This window comes from Mirounga angustirostris, unplaced genomic scaffold, assembly GCF_029215605.1.
Source record: "Mirounga angustirostris isolate CCGP_5_RB_7025 unplaced genomic scaffold, mMirAng1.0.hap1 SCAF_2, whole genome shotgun sequence".
Taxonomy (NCBI): Eukaryota; Metazoa; Chordata; class Mammalia; order Carnivora; family Phocidae; genus Mirounga; species Mirounga angustirostris.
In genome coordinates, this window is record NW_026991710.1 from 140539831 (window position 1) to 140557607 (window position 17777).

Sequence of the window (17777 nt, forward strand, 5' to 3'; positions counted from 1 at the left end):
AGTGAGGTTCAGGGAGAATAAGGTTAGTCATTGGCAAAACAGGAACAAGAACCAAAAAATCTTCAAAGAACTGGTTCTGCTGCTTGTCTTTACATTCAGATTTGAACGTTTGCCTCAAGATTTCTTCACATAAATGTCAGAAAAGTCATGAGTATTATCAAAGATGAAAAAAGGCCTTCTACAAGATGATTGAAACTCCTACTTTAAGGATTGCTTCTTCTTCTCCTTCTTCTTCTTCTTCTTCTTCTTCTTCTTCTTCTTCTTCTTCTTCTTCTTCTTCTTCTCTTCATTTTCATCTTCGTCTTTGTCTTCGTCTTCTTTTCCTTCATGTATTTTTCATGAAGGCAATTTTTGGGCTTCCTGTAGTGTTCAATACACTAGAATTGATTGTGGGCTTATATATTCTATGGTATTTCTGGGCCAACTCTCCATTCTGTTTTTCATTCATCTATAAATAAACACATAGGGTATTTCTCGATCAGTGTATTCCTTTGAAAGTATGGAAATGAAGTTAACATTTTTAGTAAAGGTCCATGAACTTTACATAGATTCTTCTAAAGCCTTTTCTGGGGAAAAAAAGTTGGCTTTGCTTCTGGTATTTGACTGGTATAAGTGAAAATGAAGGACTACCTAAAAATGACTTCTCCTTTATTCTAATACTCTGCTAGAACATTAAGAGGGTAAGAATCTCTGGAGTCAATATTGGCTTAGGTTTAAATTCTAGTTGTGATATTTCTAAGTGTGAGAACCTGGAAAAGTTACTCAACTTCTCTGATCTTTCTTCCTTGAAATAAAATGGAGATAATGATGGTACCCTACAGATTGTGGTATTTAGTAACATTAGCTATGACAACTTTTATTAGTGGTGACCTCAGAATATGCTAGTGAATGACTGATGTATTTACAGTATTTCATATTTACATTTTGTTTCATTCATTTTACTTTTTATTTAGAGCTGATACTTTCACAAGGGATTGTGCTTCTGAGTATTTATAGGATTTGTATCTTCACTTCATGTCAATAAAAATACATACTGTAATCTTACTGTTACTTGCACAAAAGCATGAGTCATCTATAAAGCACATTTTAGTTAAGATTAGGTTTATTTTATAACTGTGTTGTCCTTTAAAATTTTTTTTCTCTCTCTTAGGTTTTAGTATTGATTACTGCTTTTCAGTTTCCTCTTAGATTTCCAAAATGTTAGACTTGTAGGCTAGTACAACTCAAGAAAGGTAGGATTCTTAAAAAGTGAGACATTAAAATTTTAGTCATCTAAAATACTTAAAAAATTAACAAAAAATTGCAGTGTAAAGATGCTAATTTTTCACAGTAAGTGGATAAAGATATTGGGTTAATTGTAGGTGCAATATCAGACTAATGAAAATATCAGCTAGAAAGTTGTTGGGTAGGTATATTTTATCCACCCCCCCATATATATATATATGTCTGTGCATGTGTGTGTGTAAATAATGTATATATACAAATACATAATATATACACATGATATAATACATATAACACATGTATATTAATACATAATAAATATATACATACACATGTAATAGTATATCGTTTGAAGGAGAAAAAAATCAAGATTATATTTACTATTGTTCAGTAGTTATGTAATGTTTTCTTTGTCTATCATTTGGAATTCCTCTTTTTTTAAATAATGTGATATTTCATAGTTTCCATGAGTGACAAAATGAGCTCTGGTACAGAATCATAAAATTTGGTGGGTTGGGAGCTTTGAGATCATCTGGAATTCTAGATTTGTCATTTTTAATTTTTATTTCAGGAAGTTTTTAAAGAATACTTATGTTTCATTATACTCCAATTACATTAAATTAGAGTCTCTGTGAATGGGGACTGTAAGGCCCTACTTTTCAAAACCTCCCCTTGTGATCAATGTTAGAGTCATCCATCTGGGGGGGGTGTGTGTATGTGTGTGTGTTTGTGTGTGTGTGTGTGTGGTTTTTGACAACATTTAGAAAGGAAACAGAGAATGGCTCTAGACCTTGGTGAAGTCACGGAGCTATTTACCTTCAGAACTGGAACAGAATCTTGGTTTCCTCTTAAACCAGTGGTTTTTCCAGTCTTCTACACAGCTTTCTTTTGACTACTCCAGATTGTGTTATTTTTAGAGTTTGTGTGGTCCCCAAAACCCTTGGATAGACGTCTCATGTGTAGTCAGGTCTTGTTTTGGTGGATGGGCCTTAGGGATATCATACATTCGTGTTTCCTAAAACACTGGGGAGTGAGTGAAAATGTTGGAATAGCTTCTATATCCCTGAAGTGGACTGGGCAGGCTGCTCCATAGAGTTCTCCTTGGCCAGGGTAAAGTACAGTGCCATTTCTAGTTGGTCACTCTGATTTTAATGCAGTATATATTAATTAAATTATATTGTACTTTATTCAGTAATAATGGAATATATGTTTATTAGATTAGTTATGGGATATATATTAAATTACTTTAAAGATGGTAGAATAAACAAAACATATATTCTGTAATGAAAGCTCATTTAGAATAATTTTACCTATTCTATGATATTCTTATGATTTTGCTATTTATAAACAACAATATAATTCATAAGCACTCTATCACTAATTGACTTTCTGTGTGTTCCAGAATTTTTTAAAATATGGAAGTATAATATCATTCCATTAAAGCTAATTTCCCATAAATGGCAATACAGAAAAATGTGTTGATAACCCTTTTATGATATATTCTCTGGATAAATATAGTTCATTCTAGGTTTTCATCACCATTTCTTGCTGTGGTGGGATAATGTTATAGTCTCAAATGGCATGTGGCCAAACATGGATGCAGTGTTAGTGCCTCTTGAAGGCCTTGTTTAAAACACTCACTCTGGGATACTACTGTGCTTCTTTACTTCCAGACTGACCACTGCTCTAAGCAGTGTTGGGGCAATGCCTGGGCTGCCCGAGCCCTTGAAGTTCAAGAAGAAGCACCTGGACTTCTCATGATGGGAGGTCAGAGTCAATGTAAGTGACTTCCTAATTTGGGGGGCTAAATCCCTTCAGTGATTTAGGTCTGTATGAAGTCAGCCATGTAAGTGATTATTTTCAGTGTGTGTTTTATGTCATCATCATACCCCCAAATATTGCCACTGACTTAAAATAAAACTATAGAAGTGTTTCTCAAATAAATTCTTATGCATCTCTGGTGAAAAGCATAGTTCAAAGATATGATGCATTCAATTTTTGTTGTTTCCTTAGGATTACCCATTGATATGTTCAATTCTTTGAAAATATTACTTTGAGGAAATTAGAGTTTCTTGGAAAATGTGCATCAGTTATAGATTAGGGAAAACTTACAGTCTAATTTAAAATTGTCATGGACTTTAAAGCTGAGCATAAATAGACCCATAAATATTTAAGTGGGCAAAGCTACAAATATATATCTTTTGAAAATAGTTTTAATTTTGCTATAGTTTGGGCATTGTTGAGCATTTTTGCTCAGTACAGATTTATTTCTTTTCAAAGATGTTACTTCATGAATTCCCAACCGTGTAGGAGTTCCCAAAGGTAAAACTCAGTAAATTGTGGCAGAAAATACTTGCTATCTGTACGAATAGTTAATAAAAATAATAATAATAGAATAATAAATAATAATAATAAATAAAATAATAATAATAGAAATAATGTTCATTTGTGATAAATTACAGGGATTGGATTTTTCCATTAGGGCAATATAATGAAGTTATGATGCTTGTGTTAAGATGAAATTTTCATCACGAACAAAGAGGAGAAATTATTATTTACATCAAGTTTTATTTTCATCAAGTCCTGAGTATCTAAATCCCTTTTCAAATAGTTTTTCTAACTGTTGATAAGTTATAAAGTAATGGTATTCGAAGATCATGAGGAGGTAATTTCTCTTGTATGGTTGAACTCTAGAGCTCTTGGCATAAAATTATAATACTTCATTATATAGAAGGGAAAACAAGGTTTTACAGTAAGTAAAGATTCAAATTAGTTTCTATTTTTCTATATAATGGCTTGCATCTAACTCTGATAAACAACTTTGAATTTATATCACACAAATTAATGTTTTATGTATCGCTACTTCCTTACTTGAATCCATCCTATAACATATTAAAATAGTGAATACTGGAAAGAACATGGTATATAGAACAGAAAGCCCCAGGTATATTTTAGATTCCTATTCCCCAGTTTACTAGAATGTCATTTAAGTTCTCCGAGGGCCTACCCTTTTAGGTTGTTGTGAGGACCACGTGAGATGATTCATGTAAAATTACTTTGTTCACTATAACAGGCTGTAAAAGATTTTTAATCTTTTGGGTGCATGACTTAGAACAAAACAGTTCAAATCTGGGTATTTTATCCAGCAACCTTAAGGAAGATTTTCTTCTTTATATAACTTCTATTTAAAAACAGAAGAGCAAGAAACAGAGTAATTAAAATACATAGTAGGCCAAAATATGCAGAATCACAACATCAAAATGTTTACAAAAAGCAGCTTTAGTTATATGACATCCTGGATCAGACTGTCTTCATGGGCCCTCCTCCTTCTCCCTCCTCTGCCCTCTCTCTAACTTCCCCACTCCTCTCTGTCTTTTTCCATTCTGTTCTTCCCTTTCCCCTACTTTGCAAGGATGGTGGGACTTTCCTGCTTGTCTCCTGACCTTATGTTTTGTACCCTGTAGACCCTCTTCCTTATCAATATTATGTCACTTAGACTTCCTGACAAGTTTTGTATGAAGTTTTTGACATCTTTCCTTGGTGCTGTGTAGTAAGACAGGGTGAAGCTCTAGGCTGCTGGACCAGAAAAAGGAGAGCAGCCTTTGGTCCCCAGTGAGTAATAAAACCACAGGTAGCGTTGACAGGTGTGTCTAGCCACACTTCAGCTGAGGCTCTTCTGTGATTTGAAACTCTTTAGCTGTATCTGTCACTACCATTCAAAATTTAAAAAAAAATTTTTTTTTTTAAAACCACACCACATGTTTAGAATGAAAACTCAGGGAGGAACAGAAACAGAAAAGTAATGCATTAAAAAGGAAAAGTAAGCAGAGTTTGAGAAGAAGCACATAGGAATCTGAATTGCATAAACAGGATAACAGCCAAAGTTGAATTTTTTGGTTGGAGATGGGAGGAAGGTTCTTGGATGAGAGAGAAAGACAAAGAGAACCCATTTTACTAGGATTGCTGTGGCTTGTCAGGGTTGATTTCCGAATAGCTGACTGGGCCTCTGGGAAACAATACACACCAGTTGACCTGGGCCAAGAGCACTGGGAAGGGACAAAGAGGACAAAAATGAATGGGTAACAGGAGGTAGGGGAACTTATTTATCTTGGCATTCATAATTTAAACATCTTAAATCAAGAGGAGTATCTGTTTTGAAACTATATAAACTTATTAGAATCAAATACTTGTTGTGATTCTTTGTTACTGGTTGTTTGTTTTTGAAACCTGTAGTTGAAAGAGTGGTTTAGAAAGCTGAATATTTTCATGAATATCATTTACCATTCTGTAATTACCCCAAGGCAGAAAATTGGGATTGCTTTTTCTCCGTTTTTCCCTTTGTTTCTTTATTATAATCATCCTTTGCCTTCCCTGCCTTTCTTCCCATGTCTCTTCTTGCTCTTCTTCCTTATTCTCTATTCTCTGTCCCAAGATTTTAGAATGATTTCTATAGACACACACACCCTAACTTGACCATGGGACACCTCAGAAGTCTTTTTCTCAAACATAACAATCATAGGTAATACCAGCTCAAAGGGGATTCACGTGCCACACTGAATTTTTAAATTTTCCCTGTTGCCTAGAGACTGATGCTGATAAAGACATAGAAGTTAAAAAACAGGGCATTACTTCAATAATTTGGGCTATTTGTTAGCATTGATTTAGGATTTTCAGAATTTATATATGTGTAAAAATTAGGAATTTTGGAATGTGCTCCTCTGAGGGTTAGAATCTGGTAGCCAGCACAAGATTCTAGAGGGACAATCTCTGGTCACTTGAGGTTTTTTTCTTTGCCTGGTCTTCCACATTGGAGTGTTTTGCGAGTCACTGTAGTGTAGCTGTCTCTCAGGTACAGATATCATTAACTAGCTTGTACTTGTCTTTGGATAAATTACAAGAACATGCCCCCTCTGAGCAGAAGAATCCTAATAATACACTTTACCTTTCAGGTGTGGCTTGGCACTGGGACTGGGCTGGGTTCAGGCCCCCCTTTGCCACCCAGGATCTGTTGCACATGTATAAACAGTAGAATCATATGCACTAGCCCTGCTTCCAAGCTACGGAGCAATGGGGAAAATGGAAAGCTTTCCCTAAAACGTTAGCAGATCCCCAAAATACAGCAAATACTTTTTTTCACTCTTTGTCAATAATCAGAAACTGCTGACTTTTGGAATTAGCAGATTATCAACAATTTTATCTATCAGTTCTCAAAGTTTAATAAGTAAAGTATTTATTTTAAATATAGTCATGATCTTCATTATTTGAAAAGTGAATTTGAAATGTAAGAATTGTTTCTATGCTATTTAATGAGGCTTTGGGGTAGGAAAATAATGCAATTTTTAAATTAAACTTAAATTTAAATGAGAGATTAAATTTTGAATATTATCACAGTTCAAAGGGTGGGTGGCAGTAATGACGGTTTTTGCTAGTCTTGGTAGCACCCCAGATTCTCAGATAATTTGGGAGCCTGTGATTGCAGTAGAAGTAAAATACTGTATGTGTGTGTGTGTGTGTGTGTGTGTGTGTAGAGCAATCATGTATATCTACTTTTTTAACATATGAATTCAGGCTTCAAGGCTTTAATGAGGAGATAGTGAACAGGCTGGGGAAAGTTTCCAGTTAAAAACTTCATACTTAAAACTTTGATATTCCTCTTAAGTGCATTTAAAACCATGAGTGACTAGACAAAACCCCACGAGAAATCAAATTTGGATATAATGTGATTGGCAATTTGCCCTTTCCTCTGGCTGACATTCTTATTTTAAGGGGACACTAAGACCTGAGGGATGTAAGGGTGTGTAAGGGGGTGAGAAATGAAAGACTACTCTGTCTCAGGAAGCAGAAGCAGAGTGGTGAATCTTGAGTATTTTTGGATCCAATTTGCATAGTGTAGTGATGAAATCACCTGAGTTTCAGGAACCCCTGCTCTTGCCCTTGACATCGCAGCTGGTGGTAGCACTGTAAGCTGTCTTCATGGATTTTTAAGCTGGAGTGGACCCCTGCTACCCAGTGGTGCCACGTCAACGCCAGGAGCTGGAGGCCAAGCCCCAAGAACCCCCAGCCAGCCAGCTGGGCTGCCTGACTGTTGTTTCATTAACTTTGCAATAACGGAACCTCGTGGTTTATACAATGGAACAACTACGGTTTGGGATTCTACTTACTAAGTCATGATAAGGTTTTATTGGGCTAGATGAATGGAGTAGACTAGGTTTACATTAGTCCTTTTTTTTAAATCAAAACCAAAAAGTAATAGCTCTGGCCATTGACTATTCATGTTTAATATTTCAGTTTTGAAATGTGAATTTGTTGTTATACTACTTAGAAAGTAGAACAGAACTCTAAATACTGGAGTTCCTTTCAAAAGGAAAAAAAAACACAGGTACATTAAAATTTCAATTAGGGCATGGAGGAGGATATGGCTTTTGGGAGATGTATATTAAAATCAAGTCAAGGATATTTGCTTCCTCTTTTACTAATTTTATTTCCTTAGACTATGTTTTGTAGAAATATTGAATTTGGGATTGCAATGTTTGGTACTGAGGAGGGACTTTAAAGCAAGTTTAAAGTAAAACTAAAGTAAAAATTATTAAGGTTATCTCTAGAACATGTTAAGTGCATTTAATTCCTTTCAGAACTGGAAGTTTTATCTAGGTCTTTCTTTCTTTTTCTTTCTTTCTTTCTTTCTTTCTTTCTTTCTTTCTTTCTTTCTTTCTTTCTTTCTTTCTTCTTTCCTTCCTTCTTTCTCTCTCTCTCTTTCTCTCTTTCTTTCTTTCTTCTGCTCTAGTTGTTGTATTAACAGCTATAGACCAAGTGACATCATTGTTTTTAATAAAATGGATTAATAGAAATGTAAGAAGATTAAGTATTTCAGGTTCTGGCTTCTATGCTTAATATGAGAATATTGGTTTGAAGCCAGTATACTAAACATGCTAATTTATTGGTATTTTGCTTGAAGTAGTGTGGAAGATTACCTCCTCTGAGATTGTTCACCGGGGGTAGTTATTCTCAACCTGGAGCAATTTTGCCCCCAGGGGACTTTTGGCAATGTCTGGAAACATTTTTGGTTGTCACAATTGGGAAGGTGAGCTGCTCCTGGCATCTAAGTGAGTAAAGGTCAGAGATGCTGCTAAACATCCTACAAAGCACAGGAAAGCCCCCCCACAACAAAGGATTATCCAGTTCAAAATGTCAGTAGTGCCAGGGCTGAGAAACCCTGATCTAGGAGTATCTACAATCTGGCTTCTTCCTTATCTCCTTTCTTTTTCCTTTCCTTTCTTTTTCTACTCCTCTTTCTTAAATAGTTATGTGTAGCTTGGTGAGGGGAAGAGTAAGTGGCTCTCTCTGTTTTGTACTAATGTAACCTTTTCAAAATAATTTCCTAAGGTGTGGTATTGTATATAGTGAAAAGGGAGTCAGGAGACGTGTTGGGTAGCTATGACCTTGACCATGTTGCTTAAGCTCTTTTCATTTCTCTGTGTCTCAAAATCAGAACTGAACAGGATCTAAGGTTTCTCCTAGTCCAACAAAGTTAAAATAGTTTGGCTAAACAATTTATTCAACCTGACATGAGCACCTCCTCTGTGTCAAATAACATATTAGATTCTATGAGTGAAATGGTACAGAAGACCAGAAGATGTGGTTCTGATTTCTAAATGCCTGTGATTTAACTGGGGAGGCAGACATGTAAACAGATGTGACCCTGCACCGTGATGAGCATTCTAATAAAAGTGTGATCAAAGTTCTACAGAACAGAGGAGGACAGCTGCTGCCGGAGGTAAAGAGAGTTTGGGAGAATCTCATCAGAAGGAAAGTAGAATTTGACTGACGGTTGGAGGGATAGTGGAGGGATTTGCCCAAAGGGGAGGAAGGGCGTTCCAGGCAAAAGGAATGGCATAAGCAAAGGCTTAGAATTATGACAAGCCCTGGAATATTCTCTAATGTTGAGAAGTTTCGGGATGGCTGGAACATTATCCCTGCATAAAAATACTCTTCTTGTTTTGTCTTAAAATATCAAAATTTCCAAAAGAATCTTAGAGCTGAGAAAAGTAAACATTGCCACGTCTCCCTTGTCCTTACGCCTTAGCCATTCATTCATTTCCAGTGTGTGCCTCCCAAGCGCAGCCAGCCTCAATTCTAGTCCGAGGATTCCCTCAGGCTCCCGGCTCTCCTACTTGTTTTAACTTGTGCCTTCTCTGCTGCTTCATTGCTAATGTTGTGGCTTTTGGTGCAGAAAAGTCAGGAACAACAAATCCAATTAAAAAAAACAAGTGCCTGATTTTTTTTCCCTTTTGAAATAATTTTCAATTTTAATAGCCCCCTTGGGGCAATGGACTTGGGTAATTAAAACTGCTGATTTAGTTCACAAATGCAGGTGAACCAAGTACAGTGCCATCCCATTCAGCCCTCCTAAACAAGTAGAGAACATGATGGCAGAAATAGTGAGAAGGCTTCTGGCACAGACTGACAACAGGCAGTGCTGATTTTTGGCTTTGGGTGACCAAAACTGCTCAGCATTTCCTAACAAGTGGTTCTCTGCTGGGCTTAAGCCACCATCACACTCAATTTTCTTTTGCAGCCATGAAAGTCAGTATCTTCCTTTAGATGATGTCGTAAAAGGAAATGAAGAGTATTGAGGGAAATTCATCTTCCTATCGTCTGTAAAGAAGTAGACAAATTTTGTGTGAGTTTTCCCTCAGCAAGTCTGGCTTTTCTCAGGAGAAGCGAGTTTAAATGGACTAACTTCTTCTGCTGCTTTCCTTTGGAAATATCTGGATATAAAAGGAAGTTATGTAGTAGATATCACAGTGACTTGATGAGCATTCAGGAAATCTGTTTTCTATTTCCAGCCAAGCAGTAGACTCTGTGACACTTTGTTTCTTGATTTCTGAACTTCTCCTTCTGGAAATAAGTCTAGTAATATCTGCTGTTCATTGCTCAGGACTTAGGAAGTAATGTCCTACAGTATTTGAGAAGTAAAAGGTTATATCATAACACAAGTATTTTTCCAACCTTGATGTCAGTTAGTTCCCTGTTTATATGATTAAATTCTAAGTAGTCGGATATTTGGCAACATCTTTTTTTTTTTCCCAACAGAATGTAAAATTCATGTAAATCATGATTAAAATTCATTATGAATTTGTCAAAACATCACTTAACCTAATAAATATCCCAGAAAAGAGCCAGGTTGGCTGGAGTTGAATTAGTACAGCTTTGCTAATTTGGCCACTAAATTAAGCCAATACTTTTTAATCTGGATTGAGCTAAGTGAGATTGTTCAGAAGTCAAGGCCCAGGTGCATTCTCCCAGAAATCATGTTGTTTTTATTGGGTTGGTAAGAGGGAGAGAAGGTACAAATAAATGTGTTCAAGGCCAACATGTCCGCCTTCGAGATGTATAGACCCCCAGTGGTAATAACAGAGGGACTATAATGAAGACTTAATGGATGAGCCATCGTTAAGTATGATTTGTGAAAATTTAAAATATTTTGAGTTCTTAAAGACTGTTCATCAGGCAATAGGTGCATATTCTTTTCTCATCTATTAGACTTTGTTTTCCATATGAATAATTATTTATTGCATGCTTTAGAGATAGAATAGATAGTTTTGCTGAAACAGTCACACTCATTCATTTACATGCAGCTTGTGGCTGCTTTTGTATTACAACGGCAGAGTTAAATAGTTGCAACAGAGAATTTATGGCCCACCAAGGCTAAAATAAAATATTTACTACCTTAAAGTTTGCTGACCCTTGCTTTGAAGAGTTGCTTTTTGTAAACACAAACTAATTTCTGCAATTTAGATAAATTCTCTCTGGATCATTATTCACTTAGATAAATGAAATTCTTTCTTTTGAAGAAGTGAAACCCCAAATACTTTCTTTCCATCTTATTTGCTTTCTAATACTTGAGAAATTCTTAAAAAATGCAAATGTTGAAATAATATGTAAAAGGAAATATGTTTCTCAGCTCTGTAGGCACTCCAGAAAAAACATATGCATATAGTAGTATAAGGGCTGTGAAGTGATCTTGAATAGCATGTCACCAGTTATATTTGGGAAATGAATAAATAATAATAACAATACCAAATGTTAATGTTTGCTGAATGCAGTCTTATGCTGAATGCAAATTAAGCAAGTGCTTATTCTGTGTTAGACATTGTTCTAAGTACTCTTTATAATTTCTTTCTTCAGCAACTCTTTGAAGTAGGATAATTATTATCCTTATTTTATAGATGACATTTTTTAGTTGTGAATACATTTAAAGACTTTAACTGGTAAGAAAGACAACTAATTCGTGGATCACCACATCAAAAACTAATGACATTGTATGGTGACTAACATAACATAATAAAATTTAAAAAAAAAGAAAGACAACTAATAAAATACCATTTATAATTTATTTCATGGATTTATTGATACAAATGAACAGTTATGTTTCTTGAGATTGTAAAGCCAAGTCACTGTAGTCCATGACTGAAGTACTAAGAATGGCAGAGACCTGTTTTAATAACTTAGGAAAGTTATCTTGAATCGTAACTTGGTAGTTTTCAGTTCTGAGATTATTTTAATTTTTCAGCTTCTTCTAAGCTTCATTTTTCACACAGGTTTCTGTTGAGTTTATTTTTCTCTTCCTTCAAAGTTAATGCATTCGAGTGTGCCATATTGGAGACTGAAGTGGCTAGCCTTATATTCTGCACAGGGTTGTTCTCCATTCAGCAGTTCATTCTGAGATACTGCACTTACAAAAAGGAAGTGGCCGGAGGTAAAGACAAGATTTTTTGCAGGTGGTGGATCATTGGGAAGCAGAGGATATAGTCCCCTGTATGGCTTTTAGTAGGAAAGCAGAAGCTATCCTCAATTCATCAGTAAGAATGTGAGAGGAGTCACTGATAGAGTTTGACTGTAAGTGGATGTGCCAATTGGGACTTACCTTTGTGGGAAAAGCCAGACAAGGGTTGGACATTGTGGAGTAGGTCTTGAGATACTTGCAGTTCAGTATTACAAACCACTTATCTCCACCTACTCTGAAATTAGTCTTGGGGAAGCACTAAGGTTACAGTGAAAAGAGGTGAGAAGTAAAGGCAAAGAATACCACCAGAGACATTTGGGATCAGGAATTTCCCTCTTAGTCCACATTCATATGAATCCCATCCGCCCCCGCCCCCACACTTACCTCCTTTTCTTGAATCTAAAGCACTGTTATTTCAGCGCTTCCACATGTCACCATATGCTTGTGAGTCTGAAATTGTTATTTAACCTGTTCCTTGTATCACCGTCTCTTCCAGATTATTTCTTTATACTGGGACATTCTCAGTTGCAATACTTTTTGTGGGTAGAAAGTGAGTATCCTTAACAGAAAGTACTGCCCGTCCCTGATTCTCATCATCTTTATAAAGTTCTATCTGTATAACTGTTTACATTGAGACAAAAGGGCAGGTTAATAAATAGAGATTACTTACAAACTTTTCACCTTGGGGACGCTCATCGGGATCTGCAAGAACCTTGCATAATTTGGAAGATAGAGCTCAGCCATGAGGCTAGAAATGGAGGCTGAGAACTGAGAATGGGAAGTCACAATTCAGATTTCATCCTGTACTTTCTAAAACATTTGTAATCTGTTTTTTTTATTTTTTTATTTTTTTTAAAAGATTTTATTTATTTATTTGACAGAGAGAGAGACAGCAAGAGACACAGAGACAGCAGGGGGAGTGGGAGTGGGAGAAGCAGGCTTCCCATGGAGCAGGAAGCCCAATGCGGGGCTCGATCCCAGGACCCTGGGATCATGACCTGAGCCAAAGGCAGACACTTAATGACTGAGCCACCCAGTCTGTTAATAACAACAGATTACAGGACTTTAGAATTACTTGTCAGAAAAAAAAATACATTTTTTTTAATAGAGTGAGAGCATGCATGAATGGGGAGGGGTAGAGGGAAAGGGAGAGAGAGAATCTTAAACAGGCTCAGCACAGAGCCTAACGTGAGGCTTGGTCTCAGGACCCAGAGATCATGACCTGAGCTGAAATCAAGAGGCGGACGCTTATCCAATGGAGTCACCGAGGCGCCCCTTGTCAGAAAAATATTTTAAAACACATACAATTTAATAATCATTAAATCACTATGTATATGCTTATATACATTAATTATAAATATGTAATACTTATAAAATCATTAATACATTAATAATACATTTAAATATATTAAAATCAGTAATGTGTTTATGTTCCCTTGACTGTGAAAAAAGCCTTCCATTTTGTATGAATTGATTTGAAAATTTAAATTTGCTTTGAGACAATAAACTTTGCTGCACTGTGGAATAGACTGTGACATTGAACTGTCTGATGTATGGAAAAGAACAGTGAAAGCGTAAGTGTTGGTCAGATACAATACTGCGCTTATTAACTGTGCTTTAAGACACTTAACATTATCTGTTATGTTTACCGCTTCTGATTAGAACGTTAAAGCAGATTTAAGTATATGAAATTTATCAAATTCTTGTATAAGACTTCACAAGTTCATATGGTACTGCATGTGCCCCCCCCAAACTCCCAAACCAAAACCTGAAAACCAAACCGAAAACCAAACCCTAGCATTTTTCCTTTCTGTGTCTTATTTTTCAAGCTTCCTTTGCAGGCTGGTGGTGCTGTCGATGGAGGGTGGTGGGTACTTCAAGCACCAAATAGTTACCTAAGTTTCATTTTGCATAATTGTTCAGTAAGTTTACTTCTCTGTCTGATCAGTTTTTCCTCATAGACTACCTGAGATGTTATCTGGGTGCTTGGGGGCCGGGAGGGCGGGCTGTTTTGTGACGTGGCCATCTTAAGGGAGAGGAAGTCTCAGATCTGGGTGTTGTCCCAGGGTTCTCACTGGTGTCTGCTTGGGGTTGAAAATTCTGGACTTGTGCCCAATGCTGTTTCCTTGGCTGGTGTTCACTGTGGAGATCAGGGATGATGAACCTATGTCCCTGCCGATGCAACTATTGTTGAAAATCCCAAGATGGGCAGTCTATCCGTCTTGGCAGATATGTCCTTCAGCTTTTAATTTCAGGATCACTTTGACTGCAGTAACTCCCTTGAAAATCTTATCCAGCACGATCAACTACCTTTGTATCCTGCACAGGGCATGGAGAAATATCCTGAATGCCTTCCTTGCCCCATGGGGATTGAGGGGGGTTTGGGAGTTCTAACTGGCCTTTTATTCTGGTGTGGAGGCCCCGGATTGGAGTAGGTCCACTGGACTGGCACTCTTCTCCTAGATTTTCTAGATCCTGCAGCATTCAGCTTTTCTTTCAGCATGCCTGAGCTGCTCCTCTCCCCTGTATCCTTTGCTATTTCAACACTCTTGATGACTGATTCCCGCGCTGCTCCTCTTTATCCTTTAAATTTCTATGAGCTCCTTTTCTTTCTCCTTTCTGTTTTGCTGGAAATTCCCCTAGGTCATATCCACCTCCTTCTCAGGGTGGCATTCATCCTCACTCTTTAAATGCAGAATGCTTGCTGGGAGACACGCTTCATCATAGAGGAAATAATTTTTAAAATACCATGGTGTTTTCAGAAAATCGTTTCTGTAACCTCTGATATGTGACTTACACTGTCTGCCCTAGTCCTGGCCACTAGACGTTAGAGGATGAAGCCTCTGTGTCAGGTAATGATTCAGATGTCTTTTATTTTTTTTATTATTATTATTTTAAAGATTTTATTTATTTATTTGAGAGAGAGAATGAGAGAGAGCACATGAGAGGGGGGAGGGTCAGAGGGAGAAGCAGACTCCCTGCCGAGCAGGGAGCCCGATGCAGGACTCGATCCCGGGACTCCAGGATCATGACCTGAGCCGAAGGCATTTGCTTAACCAACTGAGCCACCCAGGCGCCCCAGATGTCTTTTAAAAGGTACAGAAGTGGTGCTTATAAATCAGACACAAAGACTTCATGTCCAGCTTTAAGAGAATGACCCAGGGAGCTGAAGGCAGTGAGAAAGAAGTTCACTTGAAAAGAAAAAGCAAGGTACAGAGGAACAGGTTTTCTTGCTCTATTCCACATGCTTTCTTTGTACCATTGGTTGATCTCATTCCAGCAGACTCTGGGATCACCTCTAGCCAGTCCCCTGGTGGCCTCATCCCCCTGTCAGTGCTCTCCGGGATCTAATACATTTTAATGTGTTTATCACAATGGCCATGGGATCCCTTAATAAAAAGATAACTGTATTGTTACTTGTTCAAAATACATGGAAGCTAGCAGTGGGAGATGGAATGAACCAAAATTCTGTTTTTCCTTTGTTATGGAACAGTCAGTATTTTAGGCTTTGATATTTTGTTAAAGGGAAAATTAGAATTTTAAAAGGAATTTCTGTAATCAAAATAATAGATGCTATTTCTCGAGGGCCCAAACTGTTTCTGGTACTTTGTAAAAAAAATTTTCTAATGTTAAAAACAACAGTGTCAGTCATTATTCCCATTTTGCAGATGAGGAAACTGAATATCAAAAAGGCTAAGTCACAAAATTAACAACAGTGGGATTGGGATTAAAATTTATGTCTGACTGACTCATGCCTTTTCATGTTACTGAGCTTCAGTAAATAGATCATATTAGGAAGACCTCTGTGATAGGGGCGCCTGGGTGGCTCAGTTGGTTAAGCATCTGCCTTTGGCTCAGGTCATGATCCCAGGGTCCTGGGATCCAGTCCTTCATCAAGCTCCCTGCTCAGCGGGCAGTCTGCTTCTCCCTCAGCCTCTGCCCCTCCCCTCTGCTCATACTCTCTCTCTCTCTCAAATAAATAAATAAATAAATAAATAAAATCTTAAAAAAATACCTCTGTGACAAAAGATCTTGTGACAAATAATGTTTCTTGCTAGTCATCCTAGGAACACACTAAGAAAGTTATGCTGGAAAAATTGGTGTTAACCTGTCTGACATCAATCTCTTTTGCTCTAGCAATGTATAAATATAATGCAGTACTAACTTGATGCACCTGCTCTAAGTTCAGTCTTTTTAGGCCTTAATATTATAAAAGTAAAACTCTAAGATCATATCCACCTCCTTCTCAGGGTGGCATTCATCCTCACTCTTTAAGTGCAGTTTATATAACTATTTATTAATGCTCTATTAGAACACTAATTTGAACACTAACTCAAAGGTGGGAAACCAGGCAAAATGAATATATAGCTTAGTGAATTACAAGGTGTATCCACCACCCAGGTCAAGAAATAGAACATTGCCCCTGGCTCCAGCAGCTGTCTGTGTGCCCCACCCCTGTCAGAGGCCTCTCCCATTCTCCACTATCCTGATTTTTGCAATAACCACTTTTCTCCATTGCTTTATCAGCTATGAGTACATTCCTAGACACTATAGTTTAGTCTGGCCCATTAAAAAGTGTGATCTATCTTTGAAGTCTCTTAATCTGCAGGTTCCCCTTTAATCTCCTTCTTTCTCTTATAATCTCTTATAATCTCCCTGAGGAAGAATTTGTACCCTTTAACTGGTATAGTTCACCATAGTCTACGTTTTGCTGATTTGGAGACTTGTGGTGCATTCAACCTGTTCTTCCATGTTCTAGATTTCCTGCACTTAGCAATTGGATCCAGACGTATAATCAGACTCCAGTTAGATCCCTCTGGTGGTGTGTTCTTTTTATCAGGAGGCACATCATGTCTGGTTTTAACTTTTTATATTAGTAGCTGTTGACACTTAAGGCTTATAATAATTATTAATTCCTTCCTTGAGAGTTGCAAAATGATGATTCTTTTTCATTAATATAAATAATTTCATAAAAAATAATTTTCTTCTTTTATTTTTCCCCTTTTATTTTTATACCCAGAAGTATAGTTCATATAGGAAAGTCAGGATAAATGTTTCTTTATTATACAATTATTTTTATAATTTTAAAGGCAATAATTTCATTTGCTATCATCCTTTAAAAGTGACCAATTACTATTTTAAAAAATCATCACGAACTAATTTGAACATATTTGTTATGTTTTATTTCATAGCAATTAAATAAAATTAACAATCCATCTTTCTTTATATTGTGTTTGTGTTTTTTACGTAGTTTTCTTAGTGGTTGCTTCTGGTTTTACAATATACGTACGTGACTTATCACCATCTACTGGTATGAGCATTTTACTATGTTAAATGAAGCGTGGAAACCTCCCTTCCATTTAGGTCCCTTTACCATTTCCATCTTAAAGTTGTCTTAAATACTGTATGATATCACCTATATGTGGAATCTAAGAAAGCCAAACTCCTCAAAACAGAGACTAACATGGTGGTTACCAGGGACTCGGTGGTGGGGGAAATGGGGAGATGTTGGCCAGATAGTACAGACTTCCAGTTTTGAAATGAGTATGCCTGGGGATCTAATGTATAGCATAGTGATTATAGTTAATAATAATGTAGCATATACTTGTAAGTGGCTAAGATAATAGATCTTAAATGTTCTCACCACAAAAAGATATGGTAGTTATGTGATCCCAGGGAGGTGTTAGCTAAGACTACAGTAGGAATCCTTTTACAGTATATAAATGTATTCAAATCAATACGTTGTATACCTTAAAGAAAGACAAAG

At 36.7% G+C, this 17777-nt stretch overlaps 1 protein-coding gene across 6 annotated transcripts in view; it reads left to right on the plus strand.

The window, feature by feature from the left end:
* The window catches only part of TLL1 (tolloid like 1), a 210712-nt gene that overhangs the window by 31043 nt on the left and 161892 nt on the right, over positions 1-17777 (plus strand). For 4 of the 6 annotated variants that reach the window (XM_064585244.1, XM_054508695.2, XM_064585243.1 and 1 more), the window contains exon 2: positions 2898-3003. The exons of the other annotated variants lie outside the window; for them this stretch is intronic. In XM_064585244.1, the coding sequence (XP_064441314.1) occupies positions 2982-3003 (22 nt within the window). In that variant the 5' untranslated portion in view covers positions 2898-2981. The remainder of the gene's footprint in view (positions 1-2897; positions 3004-17777) is intronic. 6 annotated transcript variants of the gene reach the window in all.